We start from the raw sequence: 24,108 nt of genomic DNA on the forward strand, positions 1-24,108 counted from the left end.
TGTCAGAGACTGCTACTGCCGCCGCTGTCAGTGCCTGCTACTGCCGCCGCTGTCAGTGCCTGCTACTCCCGCCGCTGTCAGAGCCTGCTACTGCCGCCGCTGTCAGAGACTGCCACTGCCGCCGCTGTCAGAGACTGCTACTGCCGCCGCTGTCAGAGACTGCTACTGCCGCCTCTGTCAGAGACTGCTACTGCCGCCGCTGTCAGAGACTGCTACTGCCGCCGCTGTCAGTGCCTGCTACTGCCGCCGCTGTCAGAGACTGCTACTGCCGCCGCTGTCAGAGACTGCTACTGCCGCCGCTGTCAGTGCCTGCTACTGCCGCCGCTGTCAGTGACTGCTACTGCCGCCGCTGTCAGTGACTGCTACTGCCGCCGCTGTCAGTGACTGCTACTGCCGCCGCTGTCAGTGACTGCTACTGCCGCCGCTGTCAGTGACTGCTACTGCCGCCGCTGTCAGTGACTGCTACTGCCGCCGCTGTCAGTGACTGCTACTGCCGCCGCTGTCAGTGACTGCTACTGCCGCCGCTGTCAGTGACTGCTACTGCCGCCGCTGTCAGTGACTGCTACTGCCGCCGCTGTCAGTGACTGCTACTGCCGCCGCTGTCAGTGACTGCTACTGCCGCCACTGTCAGAGACTGCTAGTGCCGCCGCTGTCAGGACTGCTCCAGGGGGCGCCTTGTTCGCCCCGCGCGACTGAACCGCACAAGTCGTCCTGTGTTCGGCTCGGGGAGGAGAAAGCAAGCGCTGCTTTCAGAGGTGTTCACTCGACCGCGAAAACAGCTGACCGCGTTTCCGGACCGCCGTCTGGACTTCACCGGGCACACCCGCGCTGTACCGTGTTGTCCCAGTACCTCCAATAGCTATCCAGTACTAACCAGTACTATCCAGTATTAACCATCATACAACAAATCAAGTCAAATTATTTAATATTAAATTGTCTTTCCCATAGGTTAAAAAATTATGCTTAAATGAAACATCAACTAAAATGTAAAATCATGCGGCAATTCTCGTAAGAAATACTCGGTATTATATATCGAAAGACGTATTTCATATATGCAAAAATAACCATAGCCATGTGTTGTAAAAAGTTACGATATCCTTCTTGTAGGCTAGTGGTACAAACTATCTTGGCAAAGAAAATACATTTTTTCTGTGTGCGTCAGAGTGGTTCCGAGTAGTATGCTTTACCATTGGAGCTCCCGTCGTCTATAAGATGTATCCGACATTATTTAATTTCATAATTTCACTTTTTTGCTCATTATATTAAATAAATCCATAATGTCATTTTTTGTTAATATTGTTTTATAAATTTAATGGTTTTCAATACTTAAATTCAAAACACAAATTCTCGGTGCTCATAAATTGAGCCATTCCAGGATTTCAGAATCGCAACTTAAGATTCAAACTTTTTTTACGTCTCTAAAAGAACTCGCCAAGGTCTTACTCAGCTATAGAAGAATAATGTAGCCTACTGGTTAAAAATCTCTTTATATTTGAAGCCTCTCTTGTTTACAATTTTTTGTGCTGGCTCGAAAAGTGCCTTCAACGAAGGCTTAATCCTTCAACACGGCAACACTGCACACTTCTCACTTACAAGGGTGAGGGGAGGGGAGGGGGGGGGGGGCGAATTGCGCAATTTATTTTTGTTCTTTTCTCAAGACCATGCGATCATAACTAACGTAAATGGTTGTTTCTTTAAATGATTCATGCAATGGAGAATATTGATTTAATAGGTACAATTTTTTGGACATTCGCCACAGCAGACTATATTCCTACCACGGAATTCTTGTGCTGATTTATATTTTAAGTTTTAATGTTTGGCTGTGGTCGTCGTGGTGTCCATAATGCCTGTTTGGGTTCATGTTTGGGTCCATCTGTTTGACATCAGCTGATTTAGGCTTGTTCTCTGTGGGTTTATGTTTTCATTTTTATTTCTTGCTTTGCATTTTTGAGTTTTTTTCCCATGATAAACAGTGAAAAACTGCAATGGCGTATGTCTAAAATATTGTATTAAATTAAATTTAGTGGTTTTTTGGGTTCGATAGGCCACATAAAACCATAAAATAATTGTTAATTCTTCCAGGAAGCTAAAATTCTTAGTTAGGAGTGGTTTTTCCGGCGTATAACTCAGGATGTGTGCATTTTAATACCTAGTTTATAAACTACGCAAGAACGCAAGACGAAAAATGTTCAGCAACCAAGGCGCAGTAACGCAACGCAACTTGCTTGCTTTATGGCTTGCATTTCCGACGGCCATATTGGAAAAGAAGTGTTCCAAATCTTTTAAGATGGAGACGTTGTGTGCATAGAAGCTCACGATGTTGTATTTGTTACATGGCTGCATCGTGTTTACACTTGTTAAACTTTCACACTGTTAAAGAAAATAGCATTTTAAAATCAAATGATTGACAGTTTATTTGTTTTCATGATAAATATAAATTATGAAAAGAAGCCAATTGTAGAACAGATTTCGATGATAGCGGACAGTACTGTAGCAGCGTATGTGTTTCGTGATTGGGCGGATTTCTTTCAGTTACATGTATATTACTCTACTGTTAGACTACCAATCACAGTAATTCAGTGCGGAAGCAAGCGTGTTCTGAGTGGCTCGGTAAAATAAGGCACTGGCTTCTCTTACAGTGGGCAGCCAATCACAAGGAAGAAACAAATCGCGTGGGCATGCCATATTACAGTCTAATGGGCGTTCAGATAAATTTTCTTCGCACAAAAATGCGTGCTCCTAGTTATATAGGGTTGTTGACGTCATGCGACTTGAGCGCTTCATAAATGATCGTGGTTTTCTCGCGTTTATCTGCGTTGTTGCATTCCCTGCGCGGTTTACGAGGAGCCCGCCCTTAAGGCCTGCTCTGCAATGACACGGACCCATACGGACTAGCGCGGTGATGCCTCGCTCTTCCGTTTACGGTACTCCGTGCGACCAATAGCAGCCGAGTATTTGGGTGCGGTAGTAGCTATGTTTGTTTATGTCCTAGGTAAGTTAAAAACAGTTTCAAGTACAAGAATATATAGTTTTCTATTATTACTACAAATATTACTAATGCGAAAGTGTGTTTGTCTGTTTGTCCTTCTTTCACGCAGCAACGGATCGACATGATTTTAGCGTTTAGATGATTTATGGGCCCGAGAGTGACATAGACTACATATAATTACGTAATTCCATTCCTAAGGAAGTGAAAAGGGGGTAAATTCAGTTTTATAATAGAAAATAACAGGAGGTAGGTCATAGCCACACAAAGAGTGAGTTTGTGTCATTTCTATGTGTCCGCCACACGGTCATATTGTAAGGTCTGGCAACCTCCTATCCTTCTTAGCGAAACCCATCCTCTTTTGAAGCTCGCGGCTGCTAGCTAACTAAAGGCGCTAATAACAATTTAGTTTAGAACTTAAGTCAACTAATGGCAATCCCTTGAAATGTAACGCGCTATCGTCTTGCCGAGGGGTTATCTGCCTTCCCACAAAATGAAGCTGAAGATTGGCGTCCTGGTTTTGCTGATGCGTAGCCTTGATGCACCGCGACTGTGCAATCAAAAAATTTCCCGTTTTTCAAGTGTATGTCCTACAGACCTGAAACTCGGCAGTAATGTTCCTTATACTATGACGTGTTTAGCCCGGGCAACGCCGAGAGCTTCAGCTAGTTTTTATTTTATATGTAAATTTGACAGTGTTATAGTCTCGAAGCTCATTTTTTTTTTTTTTTAAATAAAATGTTTCGTAAAAGTGAAGTTCGATCTCACTGGTTGCCGTGCGGGAAGGGAAGCCTTCATTTCACAGATGAGAGAGCCACACCCGAAGTTCCTCGAAGTTCATGTTCGCTTTTTCTTCTCGTTCTATCTCATTGTATAAACCGGTGTGGCATTAAATTTTGCAGTCGATTAGGATAGGTTAGCTACATTATAAATACTTTAAAACATTGTGGATGGTTGGTTATATTAGGTAAGTATAGCTACATTAAAAATACTGTAAAATCATTTTATGGTTGCTTAGCAAATAACTTTTTAATATGTAGCTATCCAGGGCTAGGAAACTGTTTACATGATTTCACAGTATCTTTAATGTATCTATCCTAACCAAATCAACCATCCACAATGTTTTAAAGTATTTATAATGTAGCTAACCTAACCTAATTGACCATTAGTTATCATGAGTTGTCCAAAATAAACATTCACGGAATATGGGGCGTCCCGAGAATATTTGTGGAAGACGAAGACTTCCTAGATTTTATACGGTATGAAAAATATACAAATCCACTAAGTACGTTTCTTCAAGTAGGTATTTTCCTCTAAAAACAATTACAAATAAATACTGTTGCCTTGTTTATGGTCTTTCCATTTATCAAAACCGCCATATTTATTTACAATGAACCAAAAAAAAAAACCGAAGATGCACGATCGGGCGTTTGGCTCTCTCGTCTGTGAAAAGAAGTCTTCCCTTGCCGTGCATCGAGGAAGCAGCAGACGCGACGGTGCCAGTGCAGGGCCTAGGAGCGACTAGCGGCCCCGCGCGGATCCCTCGCAGCCATAACAGTACCGCGCTCCGCCATCTCCCGCGACCTGTGCGACTCAGGCCGTTACAGGGACGCTGTTATTGACGCCGTCGGAACAGTTCCATTCCGCTAGACTGTTCAAGTGCCTATTCTTCAAACTAAATACTTAGAGAAAGTATCGGAACGAACAGTGTCGGGTTAGCGAAAATTCTGTTTGGAAATGCGACATCTTTTCTTTTGGTGTTTGGCGTCATTGATAAATGGCCAATCACAATGGATCAAACCCGAAGAACAAAACACGTGGCGAGAAAAGCAGTACTCGCCGGTGATGTGTGACATCTGACCTTGGTAACGAACAAACTATAGGATACGAAATTTAAAGTAAAATTCTTTAAAATAATGCCGAGCGTGAAAGGTATACGTAAATTAAGTTTGCAACTAGATTTCTGGACGCGAAAAACACGGAGCAGCTACGTTGACTGTAAGCACCGAGGAAATAACTCACTATTTCACGTGGGTGACTTCAACTGTCCTGATAACCACACTTGTTCTCGAGTGTTGACTTCAACGAGTAGCCAGAGCTAAGTCCTATGCCATGTCAAAACCAAAACATTCAGCACGGAAGCAAGATGGCGACGTCTCACAAGGCGAGTCTCAATTATGTTCAATTGTCATTACTTTTAATTAAGGGCTTTTCCTGTAAATTTATTCCGATAGCTCTCTTGTATTTGTTGTTGACTCTCAAGTTTTCTTACAAGATGCCTACTGATAAACGTTATTTTCGAGCTGTGGAAGGTCGAGCAGATGATCATAGTTACGAGTGAAATAACTTATTCAAATACAGAGCGCAAGGAATATGGCCGCAAATCTTCCTTTTTTGCAGTTTTATTTCAAACTGTCTGTCGTACCCGACGTTGACATTCCGATATCGTAACAAAGTTTTCGGACGCGCTTAGCTATTTTCCATCTTCTGGTTATTTCTATTAAGGAAGAAGAATGCTAAACGAGAGTAATAATGTACAGTGCAATAAAACTAATCTGATAATTTTGGAATCGAATCCAGTCAGGCCTCCCAATACACGCCCGAAATTTAACTTAAAATAGTTTGCTTTATCTTATTTTTCAAATGACAACATATAAGAACAAGTAACTCTGTTGGTTATTTCATATTGACAGAAGGAACAAACGTATCAAGAATTGCAAAAGGCTCAGAATGGCTGTACTTGGACCAGTTGCTTAGTCAGACAACACTGTGGCAATGTACGCCACAAACTCTAGTGTTATTGTAAAAGTTGGTGGCTTCGTGGTCCGAGTGCTAAGACTGCGAAGAAATCCCAGTCACGTCCAGGGCAAGCAACCGTTGAATAGTTGATGTATGCGTTCAATAAACTATTTTTCAGCAAAGTACGATGACGTGAATAGTTTAATTTTTTATTTCTTTTTTCAAACTAGGAACTATCGCTGATGTGTTCATGATTTTTTAAAATTTAAAGATGAAGTAAAATAAATTCATCAATGTTGCAATACATGTGTATTATCGTAGCAAACATGAAACCATACATAAAACTAACACGTTAACATTTCCTAACCACAAATATTATTTACGTTAAACGTCAATGTTAATAGGTTTGACTCCTTAACACACCCAGCTAGGTTTAATTTCACATTTTTAAATTTTATCATAGTTAAATTACATCGCTAACCTCTTGTTCGTTTCACACCGATTGATTCACATGTGGCGTATAACGTAGCACCCGTGCGATAAATACCGCCCAAAATGTGTGTTCGTGATCACCTGCAGGCGGCTGTATTGTGGCCCACTACCTCTAGTGCTGAAGTGCATTGTGAGAGTGATGAGAATAATGAGTATAAACTGTGCGCTGACTATGAATAAGCTGACGTGTCCGTGCTGTGCAATTTGTAAATAATATGGAGAGAAAATAACTGAATGGGGTTCGAGAACATGGGTTCGAGTTCCAGTGGAAACATTGTTCAGACTGGCACCGAGGAGGATCGTGCCGCACAAGACGCTGGCAGGAGGCCCCAGGCATCGCGGGATAATTACCGGGCGGTTGGCAACACTCGTGACGTACCGCCGGCTTGTGTGTCAGTGGCACGCTGTCGGCCGCAGACATGCCACGTCCGGGCTTTCCACGCAGCGCAGTGTAGTGCGAGCAGCAAGTCTCGCGGCTGCCATGTAGGGGCAGGGATACTATCAGTGAGGCGCGGTCAAGCGAGGTCTTCCAAACAACTACAGCGTTTGGCGTATGTACCAGGCAAATTTTTTGACGTGACAACGTCTAATAAATCGATGAACGCCAGCTGCACGCACGAAAAAGTGTCCTGTTACGTACATTGTTCCATTACGCTGTGTTCCGTTACGCTGTCGGCGAGTGCAGTAATAATAGGTTATGTTACAATTGACTAAAAAATTATGGTGGTTCATATAATTGATGATAGATATTTGAGTACAGTTTATTTATATGAAAACTTGTTCATAATTATATTTAAACTTTATAGTTAAACGCCAGTTTTTTAAAATAATTACAAGTCATCTACACGTGAACTGTTTCGTCGACTGTTTATAAAGTGAAGTGAAAAGTTAATGTGGTTTTCATTGTTTATTACAACAACAATTTCGGCAATAAAGGTTAATTATTCATGCATTTTAAAAATCTGATTACTAGTATAATTTCAAGTATTTATTCTTTTATTATTAAAATTAAAATGATTCAATTTTATTCATAAAAGTATGCAATCATTTCATCAATGTTTTGTTATGACGTTGTCACGTTAAACTATCGTCCGTAAACCGACTTTACAGACAACCAATTTTTTTTTTAAGTATCTTAAGTACCGTTTTGAGATTAGGCCGCTGCAGCGCTGCGGTCGGCATTATGCCCATGCGGGCTGTGTACCTACATCTGTTGGCAAACCACCGACACCGTTACGGAAACATTCGACCGTGTTTACGTTTGTTTGTGTGTATTTAAAATGCCTCCGCCGATTGAGAATCCCGCCAACTGTGAAATACGCGCTGTGTTTCTTTTTCTTAGTGCTAAAGATGCGGCAACAGCTGAAATTCTCCTTCGTATCAGTGAAGTGTATGGAGAAAACATTTAGATATAGACTCAATCATAACACGTGTGTTCTTTTCACTTTTTCGCCAATTTTCTGCATCAAATCTTCAGAAATGACATAAAGTAGTCTTCTTCGTTCCTCATCATGAACATTTGTGCGGCCAGCTTTAAAAGCTCAAACGCAATTCCGTAACAATCCATTGGTCATAATGTTTGATCGATCATTTGGTAATATTGGAAAAAAATTAATATGTTATGTACATTAAGTTCTTAACATTTTCCGGTAGTTTAAAGAAGTTTCCAAACTATTTCCAGATGAAATAGGTACTTCGAAATCTCCCTACGCCTGTAGGTTTGCCGAAAGGGATAAAAAATCGAAACGTTTGAGTAACCTTTTCATTGGAAATATCACCGTGCGCGAACACATTTCAGAGATTTAACAAATAAACATACAGTAAACAAAACCTTTAAAAAAATGCAACGCACCAGTTTAACCTTCTTTCGAAAACAAAATTCTTTCGTCCCTAACAGTAACGTCGCCCCCGCGACGCGATATAAATACTGTAGGGCCGCGACGTCTTGGCGTGTCGTTAGGCGGGGTAGCGGGGAAGAGTAAATGAGAGGGGAAGCAGCTGCGCGCGCACATCAGCAGCTATGCGGTTCATAGCAAAAACATCAGGCGCCACGCTATCAGTTTGAAGTGAATAATGGAGCCCGACGCAGGACATTCAAGATACAATAAAGTAATACATAGTGGGGAGAGGGGAATTATAAGTAGTGTAATCCAGTGTTGTGATGAAGAATCTGCCAACAAATGTCTGCTAGTACCTCTTGCAAAAGCAACCGAAAGAGCTGCGCGATACACAGGTATAAGCCAAAGATCAGTTTCGCGCATCCGAAAACACAACAGAGAGACGCCAAATAAAAAACAAACAACAACATTATAAGTTTTTCAACGCATTCCCCGTAATTTCACCCGCGGTTTGTTTGTTTTGCATTTGGCAATTTTCCAAACTTTCTGCACCGCTTGTTAGAATATTTGTTAGCTACAAGTGTAGCCGATATTGCTACACATTATATTGCATTATATTACATGATATATTACATTACATGGTACATTATACATACATATACATTATATATTGCATTATATATTTTATTATATATATGATTTTACTATAAATATTAATGTATATTATATTAATACATTATTTATTTACAATTTATATGTTTATATTTACATATATATAACACTCCTTTATTTGACCGTGAAACAGCCTCTCATGTTTAATTATTAATTTCAAGCCAAAAAAACTGGGAAACATTTGTTGTCAGTTGATTACTTTGATGGAAGAGTGATCAGAGACACTAGCTACGAATTTTATGCAGTAAAAAAAGTGGTTCCCACAACAAGGAAACTACTGCCAGTTTTGAAAGAAAAAATCGGATGGAGTTGGGGAAAGACATCACTGCGTAAAATACTCAAAGAAATGGGGTTTGTGTGGAGAAGAAGCCAAAATAAGCGAATGCTTCTTCTCGAAAGATCTGACGTTGTTGCTTGGCGATCACGGTACCTGACTCAGATGAAACAGTGCAGGGAGACTGGGAAGAATATATTTGACATGGATGAATCCTGGGTTGACACTAATTTAACCTTTCAGAAATGTTGGCAAAAGAAAGGTGACGTTGAAGGTGTAGGTAATGGCAACAGGAAATGCAGCGCACAGACTGATAGTTGTAAGCGTTAGTTCTAGGCAGGGCTTCCTTCCTGGAGCCTCTCTTGTTTATAAAGCAAGCACAACAACAGGAGACTATAAAATACGCGAGGATGGTTTGTTATAAATATGGTTTTTGGCCCCCTCGAAATGACAAAAATGGTTCTTTCAGAGTGCTGTTATGGAAAAATTACCAACCCGTGTGCATAAAAGTGGTAAGGTTCTTGAAGTGCGTGAAAGTGTCATGTCGATCGTCTTCACATTTCAGCCAAACGAAATGGAAAAGAAAGCATCAGCGAGGGAGTTACATGCAAGTCTTAATTAATTGTGTTTCCTACAGCAACCCACAATTTCAAATTTAGTTTTTAACTTTAAAGAATTGAATAGCTATGTTTAACTAAGCTGCCCAGTCGAGCAAATGGTGCACTACCTTTAAATAATAAATTACCGTAAAGCATTATCGCATCTTTGTATCATTAAGATCTGCGCTGTGTTGCACCGTACATGAGATTGTTCTCGACCAATGTTTTCGGAACGGCATGAAGACTTCCAGGCTGTTGTTATCTGCGGAGCAGACAAGGCGGGACGTGTCGATTACAAGGTCGCTGAGCTCTAGGGAGTCGACCCGCCAAGACGTCGCGTATCTTAGTCGTCTGTGGTCGCGGCCCTACTATAGTAAGTATTTATAATCCAGAAGTTTGTCACATCTGCCATTTATGTCTCGCTGACGCCATGGATGTGTCGAACGTGATTGGTAAGAAAACATATTTGCGACCAATGCATCGCGCCCTTTGCGGTTATGTGATTCCAGCTCAGCTTGAAAGACATCAGGCTCGCACTATACCAACGAATCACTGATAAAAGTAAGGAAAATACTGTATGGAAATGTGAGACGTGTGTAGTCTGTCTGACGCTTAGATTGCAGTATAGAGAAAATGGCGCCTAATTTAGCCAGATTGGTGCTACTCGGCTTGTTAATATTGCCATCGTTAACTATTATAAGTTTTCATGTTTTAAATTGCACCATTATTTTCTAAGACCGTAATAAAATGTATGTACATTTACGGTTTTTATTACAGTTTTAGTGATTCTGAAAGAAATAAAATATAATTCAGTACTAAACACCAAACTATATTTAGCAGTTGGTCACTATTAATAACAAACATTAGCTTAAATTGTGTGACATGCTCAAACAGAACAAAAACATGTTTAGTCTTAAAGTAAATAATTGTTTGGGCATGAACGGTTGAAACCAAGATGGTGTCTTTTAGTTACGTTTCCTTAAAAATAAGAATTTAATATTATTATATAATGCTCTTGATGAAATACAAGAAAAAATTATTTCCAAAATTCTAAATCCAAATTTTCTTTTTACGAAACACAGAATTTCAGACACGATAAAAAAATTCATTTCATTATAAAATTGTGTATAAAACTGTTGTGCATTTGGCGTATATCTGGCAATAGAGGGCAGCGCTAACAGCAGATACAGAATGTCCATAAAATAATTTCTCAGTTTCAATTGTATGTTATAACAGTTTAATTTAGACTATTTACAACAAAACATACATAAAATTGAAGGGAAACTAACCTAGTTTTTCTTACAAATGTTCAATATATGCACCTTTAGTTATACGGCACACATCCAACCTAAAGTCCAATTCTTCCCACACTTTGTTAACAAATACGGAGTAATGGAAGCAATAACCTCTTCAATTCTGTGTCTAAAATCTGGTAAATAATTAAGTAGCGGTGGAACGTAGACACGATCTTTTACAAAGCCACAAAGAAAAAAATCGCTTGCGTTTTGTCAGGTGAACGTGGAGGCCAGCGAAAAAGAGCTCTGTCGTCTCGACCATTACGACCAATACAACGGTCCGGGACTTCAACGTTCAACCACTCCCGTGCAAAGAGATTCTAAAGAGGAGGGGCTCCATCTACAGGTTCACCCTCTACTAATTGGGGAAAGAGTAATTCTTTCAACATATCCCGATAAGTCACTCCTGTTTAGGGATGCAACATCGCTCTTAAAAACATCGATATCACGAACATCGATATTCAAACGAAAAAGCATCGATGTCAAAAAACTTCGTTCTGACAAGCGATACATCGATGTTTTAACCGATGTTTTTAAATATATGTCAAAATGATTTTAATTATAGTATGTAGTACAGATCATGAGAGATCTGTCTATCCAAAAACCATTGCGATACGACATTTAGTTTTCAAGAAACTTTATTTTTTAATTTTCGATACTTATAAAACTTACATTTTTAAGTATAAATAAATGTTGTAAATGCTAAACCATTTTGTTTGGTATTCTTATCATTTTTCCCAGTGTTTTAAGAAGTCTAAAATCTTTTAAAAAATATCTATTTTTTTACACAATTTATTTTTAATTGAAAAAAAAAATAGGGAAAAAGCATGAAGTGTATGTGCAGGTTTAAAATGTAACATTAATTTTCTCGATACTAGCGAGACCGTATCGGTACCAATCAATAACTTGTATGTACAACAAGCTATGAAATTGTCCATAAAGTCTCGCTGCTTTTTCCTTATATTTTTCAAAATTTAAAAGAAAATTCTTATGTTAACAAATATTTTTAACGGTATTTATTTTTTTCCAAATAATTTTACACATCTTAAAGTACTGGGAAAAATTGATACTGAAATCAACCAAATAGTTCAGTATTAACAACATTTTTGATACCTACTTCAAAATATAGGTTTTTATAGTAAGTATAGACAGTTAAAAAAATTGTATCTTATAAACTAAATGTCGTATCGTAATGGTAATTTTTTATATATATTCAATAAATATTCATGAAATGATACCCAAAATTAAAAAAAAACTAGGGTAATTTTAATGATGAACGATGTCGATGTTTTAAGACTTTTTTCGTCGATGCATCGGCGATGTATCGCTCTTCAAAACATCGATGCTAACATCGATGTTTCATGAACGATACATCGATGTTTTGAAAACATCGATGTATCGTTTGCATCCCTACTCCTGTTACGGTAGCTTCAGCGAAACCAAATGTTCCGTACACTTGACGTCAAGACGTAGCGCAGAAAACGTTTAATTTTGCGGAATCTCTTTGGTGTTCTACAAGTTCATGAGGATGTTCTGACCCCCAGGTACGAACATTATGGGTATTTATCAAAGATGAAAAGCTGACTCATCGGTGAACACCAAACGATCAAGAAAGTCATCTTCCTGTTCAAACACTTGAAGTGCAAAGTTATGACGTACACCTTAGTCATGTGGCTTTAAAGATTGTAGCAATTGTAACCGGTATAGATGAATGAAGTGTAAACGTGTTCTCGAAACCTTCCACACGATCGTTTTTTGGCAACTGAAGTTCAAGACTCGCTTTCTGGACATATTTCTTAGGACTACGCAGGTAAGATGCCCCGACACTGTCAACATCCTGTACGGACACTTTTCGTGTCGTCCCCTGCTTTTCCCTTTTATTTCTTTACTAACACATCCAGTCATTTCGAACTGCCTATATACTATCGGCGGATGTTTTTGCCACATGGGGGATCGCAGTTAAACTTTAAACGAAACACACGTTGAACTGAAGTTACAGATTCACTCTTAGCAATTTGCAGAACACAAAACGCTTTACGCTCAGGAGTCGCCATTTTGCGTGGGTGGCGCTTCGAGCGAGAAAACAACAAAGCAGTTCTCGCGCTTGCGCTTATCTGAAACTGTTTGAGTCACTCTTTAATTGTGACCTCGAACCAAAACGCTTGCAGTTGATACTATTATAATTTATAACTGTGACATTCTTTCATGGCCATACTGTACTATCGAGCATCAAAAAGAGAGAGTACTGCACACCGCACACTAATAAGGACGAGGCACGCTGAAGGCGACGCAAGGGCGTGGAATATTGAACTGGAATACTCACCACGCACTTGCAGGTGTCCAGGATCTCCACTTCCGTCGGGACATTATCGAAGGTCACGTTGTGCCGGTACAGGAAATCTGCAAACAAAAGATTAAAAAAAACTCCGTGTGAGAATATTCACATCCAGAAACGTCTTTAATTTTTTTTAATATGTACGCCGAGAAAAATACATTTTTGGTGTGACAACCTACACGATAGTTTAAGATGTTCCAATTCCAAATAACACGAAAATAGTTTACTCAGTCAGCAAGACATATTTTCTGAACGCAAATATTACTCACATAAAATGTAGTTATATATAAAAGTCATATTTGATGTGCTTGGTTAAGCTGCACGTTAATCATTCTTATGATTACACTATTTTGACTTTTGATAGAACTTCCTCTTTATAGCAATGGTACTTAACGTCACCATTATGAAAGTTGTTGCACTATTTTAATGTATGTGAGTTTCAAACAAAATTTTTGTTTGCAGCAACATATTTGAGCCCATCATTTTCTAATGACAAATAAAGTAGTTTTATAATGCTATATCTTTTTCGTTGGAAAAAAATTGCTTCAAAAATCGTTAACCAAGGTGCATTGAACCCAAACCAACCAACCGGAAGCAACATTGTCGTGTGCTGTCGGATGTGTTTTGTTTGTTTTCCCTCGCCCGTCTTCCGCGGCGGCAGTGCTGCCACCCCAACGCACCCGTCCGGCCACTTCGCGCGATCCGCGGAGTGGGTGTCGGCCTCTGTTTAAATTCAGCTTTGAAGTTTTACTCCCATCGCGCCCAAACAAGTTTCACTTTAAAAAATCGCGTGAACCTCAGGCGGAGAGGGGAAGTGGGGGCTAGTTCTCGAGTTGACCTGGCAACACTGCCTGCTCTGCTACTGTATGGGCTTTGAATATATATACTGTATACAAGTCGCCAGCCCTGGTTAAAATTTCTAATACGGTTTTGAGGTAGTTGGTTAATTCACCGCCGCAATCGCCACCATCTCTAGGGCATCGACTTGTGGTGGTCCCTAGCGGACAAGTGTCCAACTCTTCAAACACCCCTTCCCCCTCCCGTTGAACGACCTTGAGCTGCAGTGAATGATAGGTGGGGGGTGCGGGGAATGACAGCGGGCGACAGGGCTGCGCTCTAACGTGTAAATAACAACTAAGACGATACAGGGCGTTACGGCAGCGCACTGCAGCGGTGAAGTTCCCCAGCTGCTCATCATACGCTTCTGAAAAACGTAGAGTAAATCCTATCCACTCGCGACTTCTATACAGTATATATATTCAAAGTACCTCCGCGACCGAGGCTGTGTTACCGGCCGCGGGGTCGCGACCATGGAGCTAATATACAGTAATACATCTGGAGAGGACAAGGGAAGGCCAGCAAAGGATGCGAGGTGAAGCCGGGTATCGGCGTTTGTTCCCTGCTTCCTACGCTGGAAGAAAACGAAAACGAGCCAAACTTGTCTCGCGCGGCCGAAAAATCCTCCAAACTAAACTCGCAACAGCTCCGAAACTATCAAAACAATCAAACTGAAAATTTTACTGGATTATCTGTAAACATTCTTCCCCACACCGCTTTAATATTTTTTTCGAAACATGAATACTTTCATTTTTTAAAATTAAATACCTATTTACTGCCAAATTTTTTTGTGAATACGCAGAGTAAATTTCAACATCGTGGAAAAATTTTTGTTTGCAACTATAGGTGGGGGACACCTGCGTATGAAATTAGGAAGAAGCTTCAAATTTTATTTATATACCACTCTTGACGCATTCAACCCCATACTTTTATTTTTACAGAGAGTTGAAGTGGGAATAATGTTTCAGTGGGTAACACTACCGACATATGTCTTCGTAACGCACTTCTTTTTGTTATTATACTTCTCAAATTTTATAATTTCATACACAACGTTTATAAAAAACGAATTCTTACTTACTTCATTTAATCTATTACAAATCTCTTGTAATATACGTGTATTAGTAGAAGTTAGAAGTCTTTTCAATATCATGTTCATGTTCCAGTCTACTTACTCAACCAACGTAACATGCAAACCTTAGCTAAATACTGGTAGAGAATTGTTTGGAATAACTGTAATGCTATGCATATACTGACAATGTAAGAAACTTTCAATTTTATTAATTGTTTGCATAAGAATTAATAATTTTAAAAAAATCATAGAATAGGCCTTTATAGACTGAAAACCTTTCACATAGTTTCAAGTAGCGTACATAAAAGTTTTTAAATATATATAATTACCAAATATTGTTGAATATATTTAACATTTTTATACATGTTACAACACACATATCATAACAAGCCTATATAGGATATAAAAAGACAGACGCCAAATTTTAGCATTTTGTATTTCTTTTCTCTGTGTGAATAAAATAACAGTTCTTAACGTAGTTGCTAATACATACTGTACTATATTTCTAAAAAAAATACGAAAACCCCTGACATCGTCACCATAACAATGATAAATTTGCAAAATAATTAAGGCACGTCTTTTAATGCTACGAAGCACACTCTTAAGAGAAATGTTTTAAACTTATGTTGGGATTTATCTAATATCTTAAAAGCATTGTGAAACCGTTCCTTTGAGGGAAACCTTAATATACCGAACACCATATCATCCTTTAATCGAGTTATATTTTCGCTTCTTAAGACCCATTTGTCTTCAAAATGCACTGTACACAATGCATGGTTCGGAGACGCAGTCCAATTTTTCCGCTTTGTCGCTTTTTCCCAGATCTGTCGTTGATCGTCACGTTTTGGAAATCTATGAAAAAAGTAAAGAATTATACTTACAACGGAAACAACTTCTCTTTGTTAAATAGTTTTCTTAGGTTTTTCGAAAAGTTCGAAGATTAGTTACTTCTGTTTAAAACATTAGCCACTTTTTTTCTGATGCTTCAAAAGTTTTGGGAATTAATTTAGTTAACAAATGAAAAAAAAATCTTTAATACATGTGAAAAGCAACGCCATCCGGCTTGGAATTCCATCGATTTGTACAGCCATATGCACTACAGGAAATCACCATTGTAGCCGCACACCAGCGCCACTCAAACCTCAAGGACAAGTGGGCTGGGGCTGCGTTTGCAGTAGAAATACGCTCTCTTCCTCTTTCTTTTCAACCCTTCTTCGCAACGGGCTGGCTTCGCTCTCGCCCTACACATGTCCACTCCAGATCTTCTTACATGCTCCTTGGTCGCGACCGGCCAACCATCTTCCTCGCGCGCTCCACAGGCCAGCTTCCTCCGACACCGCGGGGCGATGCCAGGCTGTCAGGAATCCCATCCCTGCAAGTCTGCGGGAACCAGGGGGGGAAAATAATCAAGAAGTCTTTTAACTTTCATTTTTATTGCGAGAATGAATTCGGCTGTGTTCTTCGCCGTTTTCGCATAAATTTGCTAGACTATGAAACCAGGCGGGGGCCACGATAATTATGTGGTGACTGGGTGGAGCCACGTTTTCTTACTTCAGCTAATCGTTGCGCCATGTTCGTTAGACGTCCAAAACATTGGCTGAAGTGTAGTGTTTGCAGTGTGAAAACAGTTTTAAAAGACTTTTTTTTTAAAATGAAAATGGTTGTATTTAACAACGGAGATTCCATTCCATGCTTGCTAATTATTATCAGACGTTATTAAGCACCCTTTGCGCGACGTTTTGGGCGGACAATGTGGTTGTAGCGAGATTCATAAGTGACTTCAACTACGTCACAGCAGGCTGTTTCCTGCCAATTACTAACTCCATGTATGGAACCTAGCTAAAATCTTATTTTGCTCTTGTTTTCGCCTTTCTCAACTGTGCTAACTATCTTCCCTCGATTTTCCACGGTTTTTTTTAATGCTAACACAAAAAAGAATTTTCAATAAACACTAATTTACAGTTATTGCTAGTAGCATACTTTGGTTCCTCCGGCTACAGGAGCCAGTGAGAGGTGCTGAGGTGCCGTCCCGCCATATTGGATTGTGACGTCACGGCGGCCATCTTCGATGACCTTGACCCTGACCTTCAAAATTTGCCTAAAGTTGCCCCAATGATCAAAAAGACTCATAAATTGTCTAAAATTCGCCAAAATCTACAGTTATTAGGGAAAAAAAAAACCGCCGAAAAATCTCAAAAAGTCGGAAAATTAGAAATTTCACTATTCCGAGAGAAAAATTTCCGGTTTTAGGGAAAATATACGGCTTTAGTCCTCAAAAAATACCAGAGGCTTGAAAATTCCTGAAAGCTGCTTAAATTCCTCATCTACAAGCCGCCCTAAGCCACCCACTTCATTACTTCGGCCATTATGATGTCATATACGACATAACGTTGTAACGTAACCGTTTCAATTTTCGTTACGACCGTCATCTTGCAAATCAGTAAGTATTATCAGAAAGATTTAGGAAAAATTAAAAAGAATTACGAAATTTACTTAACAAAATTTTAATAAAAAACATTCCTTAATTTTGATATTATGACTACATGACCGCCATCTTGGAAATTCGCAATTGTTAAATATGTATTCGGGAAAAAATTGTATTTAATAAAAAATAATTTCAATTCAAATTTTATTAAATAAAAAAAACACACTTCATGGGGCCTGGAGTCCTCGGTTCGAACCTAGTGAGAGCAAAGTAAAAATGGCGATGGAAGTTTCCTCCACGGAAGCCACCGACAGACTTACATCCCACCACTAATGCCAAGGTGGATATATCGCCAGCTAATATTACGACATGCCCGTCGTCCTTTTTTCGTCTGCTGGAGGCAGCCATCTTGGATTCGACATATTGTTTTCGTCTGCTAGATGGCGCTACCACCATGTTTGTTTAATTTTTACCCTCTAGAGTGCAGTAATTATTTATTGGCAGGAAGCACGCCATCATGTCGGCCATCTTAGTTGTCATATTGGAAATATGTATTTATTAAGCTAAAAACTCGGGGAAGACTCCAACATTCATCAAAAAAATCACTTATTAAAAGATTGATTCGATCGATATTCTTACTCGGTTCGATCCCTGGACGATGCAAAAAAGGTAGGTATAGGTATCCAATAACATGCAGCTTCCCAGTCTACCAAACTACAGTAAGCCGATGATGACATATTGGCTGCCAACTTGGAAATTCGTTATAATTTATAATTAACCTAGTAATTCGGAAATATTTCTTAAAAAATAAATAAAAAAAAGTAACAGTGACTCCATATATTTCCATTCTTGTTGGTTTTGATTCTCAGCCAGTGATAAGTTTTAAATTATGTTTCTCGTTACCTTCGTAGGAGTTAATTAATCATTATCTCTGCGAAAAACTACTCTATAGGTACAATATACCTGTCGACGAAATAAATACGTTTCACTGTGCCTACCATAGGAGCGGAATTTTTTCCTAAAAATTGCAAATTTTAGCGAATTTCGGAAAATTTTGAATCTTTTTTGTCATTTGGGCAACTTTAGGCAAATTTTGAAGGCCAAGGTCAGGGCCATCCAGGATGGCCGTGATGTCAAAATCCAATATGGCGGACCGGCAGCTCAACTAAACACCTCTCCCTGGCTCCTGTATCCGGAGGAACCAATATATACTACTATTGCAACTAGCACTGTAACTATCGGAGAATTAGCGAGAAATCATCTATTTACACTAGACTAGAGTAACGTAAAGAGATGACCAATGACCCAGTACAACTTATTTATGGGAGCTACGTAACACAAACCGACACGCGACTGAAGCAACAATTATTTCGTGACTTAAATATTCGGTATGAAGAAAATGGCTCATACACTATTTTAACAGATTCTCAGTGGAATAACGCAGGTTTACAAAGAGATTTTAAGTTTCGTTTTGAAGAAATACTGATCACTGTATTAATTCCTCAAAAAAAAAAAAAATCCGCAATACAGAATTTGTGAACAAACTCGATGTACTCCTTTACGCAAGAGCCAGGAATACATTGTCCGTTAAGTGGTTGGGCTATTTATGCGCGTAGCTCATAAATATTGCAATAACAATAAAGGCGGCATCTAAGAGACGCAACGCTTGCGCAAGTTAAACTGATGATGATGGAGACAATAGGAGAAAATTACTTAAATCAAAGGGCGGGGCTGTGTTACTAGTTGCTGGGGCGTGTCTCGTGTGAAGTTTTGAAGTTTTACCTATCAAAGTGGAAGTCATTTTGACAGAATTATTGGTTCTCAGATGAGGATGGATGGTCATCCTGCAAGAAGAAAGATAAAATATCTTATCACTTTAATGCGGTAACAAATATAGAAGGTACCTACTAATTTAAAATCGAAGGAAGGAACCCCAAATCATAATTTGAGTAACAGTATGGTGTAATGTTTACAAACATAGTTAACATATCAGAATTTTCTGCATATTATACCTTAATTTTAAGGTGATAGTTGACATTCTTATGTTTTTCACGGGTATGTAAATTTGATTGTGGAAGTGATCTATAGTCTGCGAATGTACGTTAAGATTATAAGTAGCAGTTTTTCTACATAATGGTTCAGCGATGGCAATATGTAAGGGCATCATCAAATGTTAACTACTGTGTTCATACAGAAAAGAAGCTCACACTGATGTAACATTTTGAAGATGACCGTATGACCCTTTTGAGGATGTTTGTACTTCAGAGCCTTTAGGCAGTTCTCCTGACTTCCTCTTGTATACCAGATCCAACAGGGATAGGCCCACCAATACTTCCATAGCACTCACGACGGCCTAACGCAACCATTGTTGTCCATACAACAACATTAAAACAAATCTTTTGTTTGGACCTAGTGTTTGTTGCACCAACGAAAATAGTTAATAATTTGTTTGGTGGATTTTCAAAACATTCAAAGGTGTCCTTATAACTGTATTGTGATGTGTGTTTTCAAGAATATATTCAGCTTTTTTTTTGTTACGGAAGTACCTGTAGTATCTGAGCTGAAAGTGCACGATTGGCTGTCAGTAAATATTAATGAAATTTTGATTGGAAAATGGTAAGACGAAAGATCTACAAAGAACTTGAATGTATTTTCATAATATATCGCAGTCTAAAAAGGTCGTTACAGATGTAGGCGTATTTATGGTCTCTAAAATAATGTGTGCTTTGTGAAAAATCTTTTGAAAGCAAAGAGCACAAGATTTTCTGAAACCATAAAGTAGTTTCTATTGACGGTATTCTTACAGCTGTAGTCGTTCTGGAAAATGAGTGCCAATAACTCCAGAAGGGTAGGTAAACTATTTGTAAGCAGCCAGTCACTATTAAGGCCCATAAACACGATAAGTCCAGTTCGGACTTATCATTCGGAACTGAACAGTCGGAACTGCCGCGTGTGAGCGAAGGCGGTGACTGTTCAGTCGGAACTGAAGAACTGACGAACTGATGGCTTCCCATCCAATCGGAATGTGGGCTCGAGAACCCTCAGTCCGAACTGCCATGTGGGGGAACAGCGTATCACCAGTCCAAACCATCAGTCCAAAATATTAGTTCATCAGCTGTGTGTCGTTGCTTATATCTGTGTTTACACTCTTTGGGTGCTTTGCTATTCCCCTCTTTTTTTTTCTAACTAAATGTGCAACTGCAATTGCAACATCCAAAGTATCTTCCATATTCTACGATGAAACGATACATCCAACAGCAACAGCAACCTTAAGGCTGATCGTGTGTAAGGAAGGCGTCAGTTAAGTCCAAACTGTCAGTTGAGACTGTCCGTTCAAAACTGGGCATCTGGCAAGGGCGTCGCCAGCCGATGGCCAGTCGATGGCCAGGAGGGGGGGGGGGGGGCAAGTTGTTGGAAAAGTATGTATTTCTTAGCATTTGGCTAAATTTTTTTGAATCTCTAGGGCTCTAGGGGTGGGGGGGGCACGGCCCCCCTACCCCCCCTGGCGACGCCCTTGGCACCTGGACTAATCGTATGTGTACAGGTCCACAATTCAGTCCAAATTGTCACTTCGGACTGAGCAGTCCGAAGCTGAGAATTGGACTGATCGTGTATGTTTGGAGGGGGTGGGGTGGGGGGCTATACTGCCTACTCGGGCACACACATGGTGAGCAGAGATTCAGAAAACTGCTCAAGATGATAAAAGTGGTGTTTACGAAAGCATTTAAGGGGCCCGCCTCGTCAGGGGTGTATGTGTGTTAGTGAGGCGGGGTGATAAGCGCGACGCTCGCTGGTGCTTCCAGCGCGGTATCGCCTCTAAGCGCAAGTCTCTGAACTGGCGCGCATTCGTCTCGTCATCACAGGATAACTGTGAAATTTGAGCGGTGACCGTAACATTATATGGCGGAGAAATGAAGATAAAGGTGTTATGCAAGCCCCTTAAGTGCTTTCAAGAATCTGTACTGATTGTTTTATGCCTAAAAATTACTCTGAAAACACGCGTTTTAGGCATTTTAACGCTTCTAAAAATACAGTTTAAAAACTTAATCCGAAATTAAAAGTACTTTTCGGTCCTCAGCGAACTCTTAAATGCTATTCGTAAATAGGTCCCACTCGGATATCTTGAGTAGTTTTGAAATCGCGTTGTTTTTCCTGAAGCTCTGCACACTGTATGTGTGCCCAGGTAGGCGGGCCCCTTAAGAATGCGTTAAGTGTGGATGAGTAGTCCTTTTTCCGTATTTTATTTTTAAATTTTATTTTTATTAGAGTGCAAAGGGCTAAAACGCGTTTGTTCAGAATAGTTTTTAGACATGAAACGGCCAGTGCAGATTCTTGAAAGCACTCAAGGGCCTTGCAATACATGTTTATCTTCGTTTCTCCTCCATATAGTGTCATGGTCACAGCTCAAACCTCATGGTTGCCCTACACCCGACGAGGAGACTCACGCCAGACCACATCCTGTACAGCGCTGAAGGCAACACCTAGCATCGCACTATCATCCCGCCTCACTGACACGGATACAACCCTTAACTTCAGACTTTCGGAGCAAAATGTTCGATATTTTACGACAAAACTAGTGTAGTGGCCCAGTGGTGAAACCAAGATGGCGCCTTTCAGTTCCCATTCCTCCTCCAACCGTGCTATCCCTTCCTCTCCCTCAGAGGGGATTACACGCTGGCATCTCACGCCGGTCGAAGTGCCGCGTCACTGTTTGTAGTTGCTGACCGCCGCCGCCGCCGGCAGCACGATCGCCTGCCGCTAATTAGGAGCTCCGAGCTCGCCTCCACGGCGCTGGTCGCAGCCGGGAGCTCGTTGACTGGAGTGTAGTGCTCGCATTGTGGAACAGTTTTAAATTACTTTTATTTTATAAAAGTGGACATATCACGCATCATTTCCGCAACGTTTTGGGCGTAAAAATATGTCGATGGCGAGTTGGACTTCAACTACGTCACATGCCGTCTCATATCAGCAATCATAGTTATGAAAGTAGACTTATAAGCAGAAGAGCATACTTATTATTATTCTGTCCAGTTACCGCAATTCCTAACCAAGCGATAATTATAAGCCAATAATAAGATTTAAAGATGACTTGATTGAAACTGAGCATTGAAGGACAAGCTAGCGACACCAGAAAATGCTCGTTTAACAAACTGAGTTAAATCGAAAGAACTAAAAAATAGAATACCGAATGTTAGTTTAAAACTAAAATGTTCAAAATACAAATGCAATGCATTAGTGCAACATTTTACTATTACAAAATATTATAGTAATAGTAAAATTACTAAAGTAAAACATTATAAGGTTAATGATTGGTAATTTAAACTTTCGTAAGATAACAAAATATTTAAATTAACAATTTTTACAATTTTTTTACACAAAATAAAATAATATGTGCCAGAGATGGACATAACAAAATTTTGCTAATGATACTCCTATTTTCTCATTTTTTCCAGTGTACTAAAGCAATAAATAACTATATTACGAAGCTTAATAAAACGGCGTTACTGCAAATAGATAAAGTCTGCCTTCAGTTCGCTTCCTTTTCGCGTAGAGTCGGTGCGGCATTTTTGAACTCGACGATAACTGAAGTAGTTGTTATTAACGGCTTCAATTTGATTTAAGAACCGAACAAAATGGATAAAGAGTGACATGTGTATGTTTCTAAAAAATTATCAGCTCGACGTAGCAATGCCAATTTTGACAAGAGGTGATGACACATACACAAGAAAGAATATAATCAGGGGTAAACTATACTTCTGTGTGCGTTAAAGCTTAAGTCAGATTAAATTTTTAATCCAGATATTGCATAATATGTGAAATTGGAACACAATATGATAAAGTAAATTATGAAAATACGCTTTCTTAGTTTGCATAAAAATTGAAAGAAATTTGGTTTCTATCTCTTGTTCAACAAATTCACTATCTAAAGTGGTGTAAAAGTTTTATGCGCTTGTTTACACGAGTCTTTCTGATAACAGCTAAGGTATGGATGAGTTGAGAAAAATCTATGAAAATATTTACTTTTAAAAAAATAAACAGCAGCTGGAGAAGGAGTTGATTAGACACTCCTTGCTGGTGAAATCCACACTCTTAGTTCTGCAACATAATTTTCACCCAAGCTCCCTTGTGGTGTCATTATGAGCTTGTCCAGTTACTTAAAATGGAGGGAAAATTGATAACACGGTTTTAAACCGTCAACTTAAAACGTTTTGCATTCCATTTGTATTGGTAACATGCACTGGTGGAACTGGTTGCGGTTGATTTCCGCTACTTCATTAAGTTCTGATCTCGTCGCATATTACCCGTTCTTTAAGGGGTTCGCTACATCAAAGTCAACGAAACAAACCTGTTTGTTCGAAACTCAACCGATCTTTACGATAATCGCTGTATCAGAGTCAAAGAAACAAACCTGTTTATTTTAAAAGAAGCGCGCGTCATGCAGTTATAGCAGTCTAGTCACGTCCCGTCGTGTTGATCTCTTGCCATTGCCAACACAATAGACACCACGTGAGTAAATCCCGCTTTGTGTCACGTGTCTACGTTGGCA

General features: G+C 39.6%; 1 protein-coding gene across 1 annotated transcript in view; it reads right to left on the bottom strand.

The window, feature by feature from the left end:
- LOC134528528 (ras-related and estrogen-regulated growth inhibitor-like) overlaps positions 1–24,108 on the bottom strand; it is a 320,542-nt gene that overhangs the window by 35,022 nt on the left and 261,412 nt on the right. Inside the window, exon 4 of the mRNA XM_063362230.1 lies at positions 13,219–13,295. Within this exon, the coding sequence (XP_063218300.1) occupies positions 13,219–13,295 (77 nt within the window). The remainder of the gene's footprint in view (positions 1–13,218; positions 13,296–24,108) is intronic.

The sequence above is a fragment of the Bacillus rossius genome, chromosome 1 (genome assembly GCF_032445375.1).
Source record: "Bacillus rossius redtenbacheri isolate Brsri chromosome 1, Brsri_v3, whole genome shotgun sequence".
Taxonomy (NCBI): domain Eukaryota; kingdom Metazoa; phylum Arthropoda; class Insecta; order Phasmatodea; family Bacillidae; genus Bacillus; species Bacillus rossius.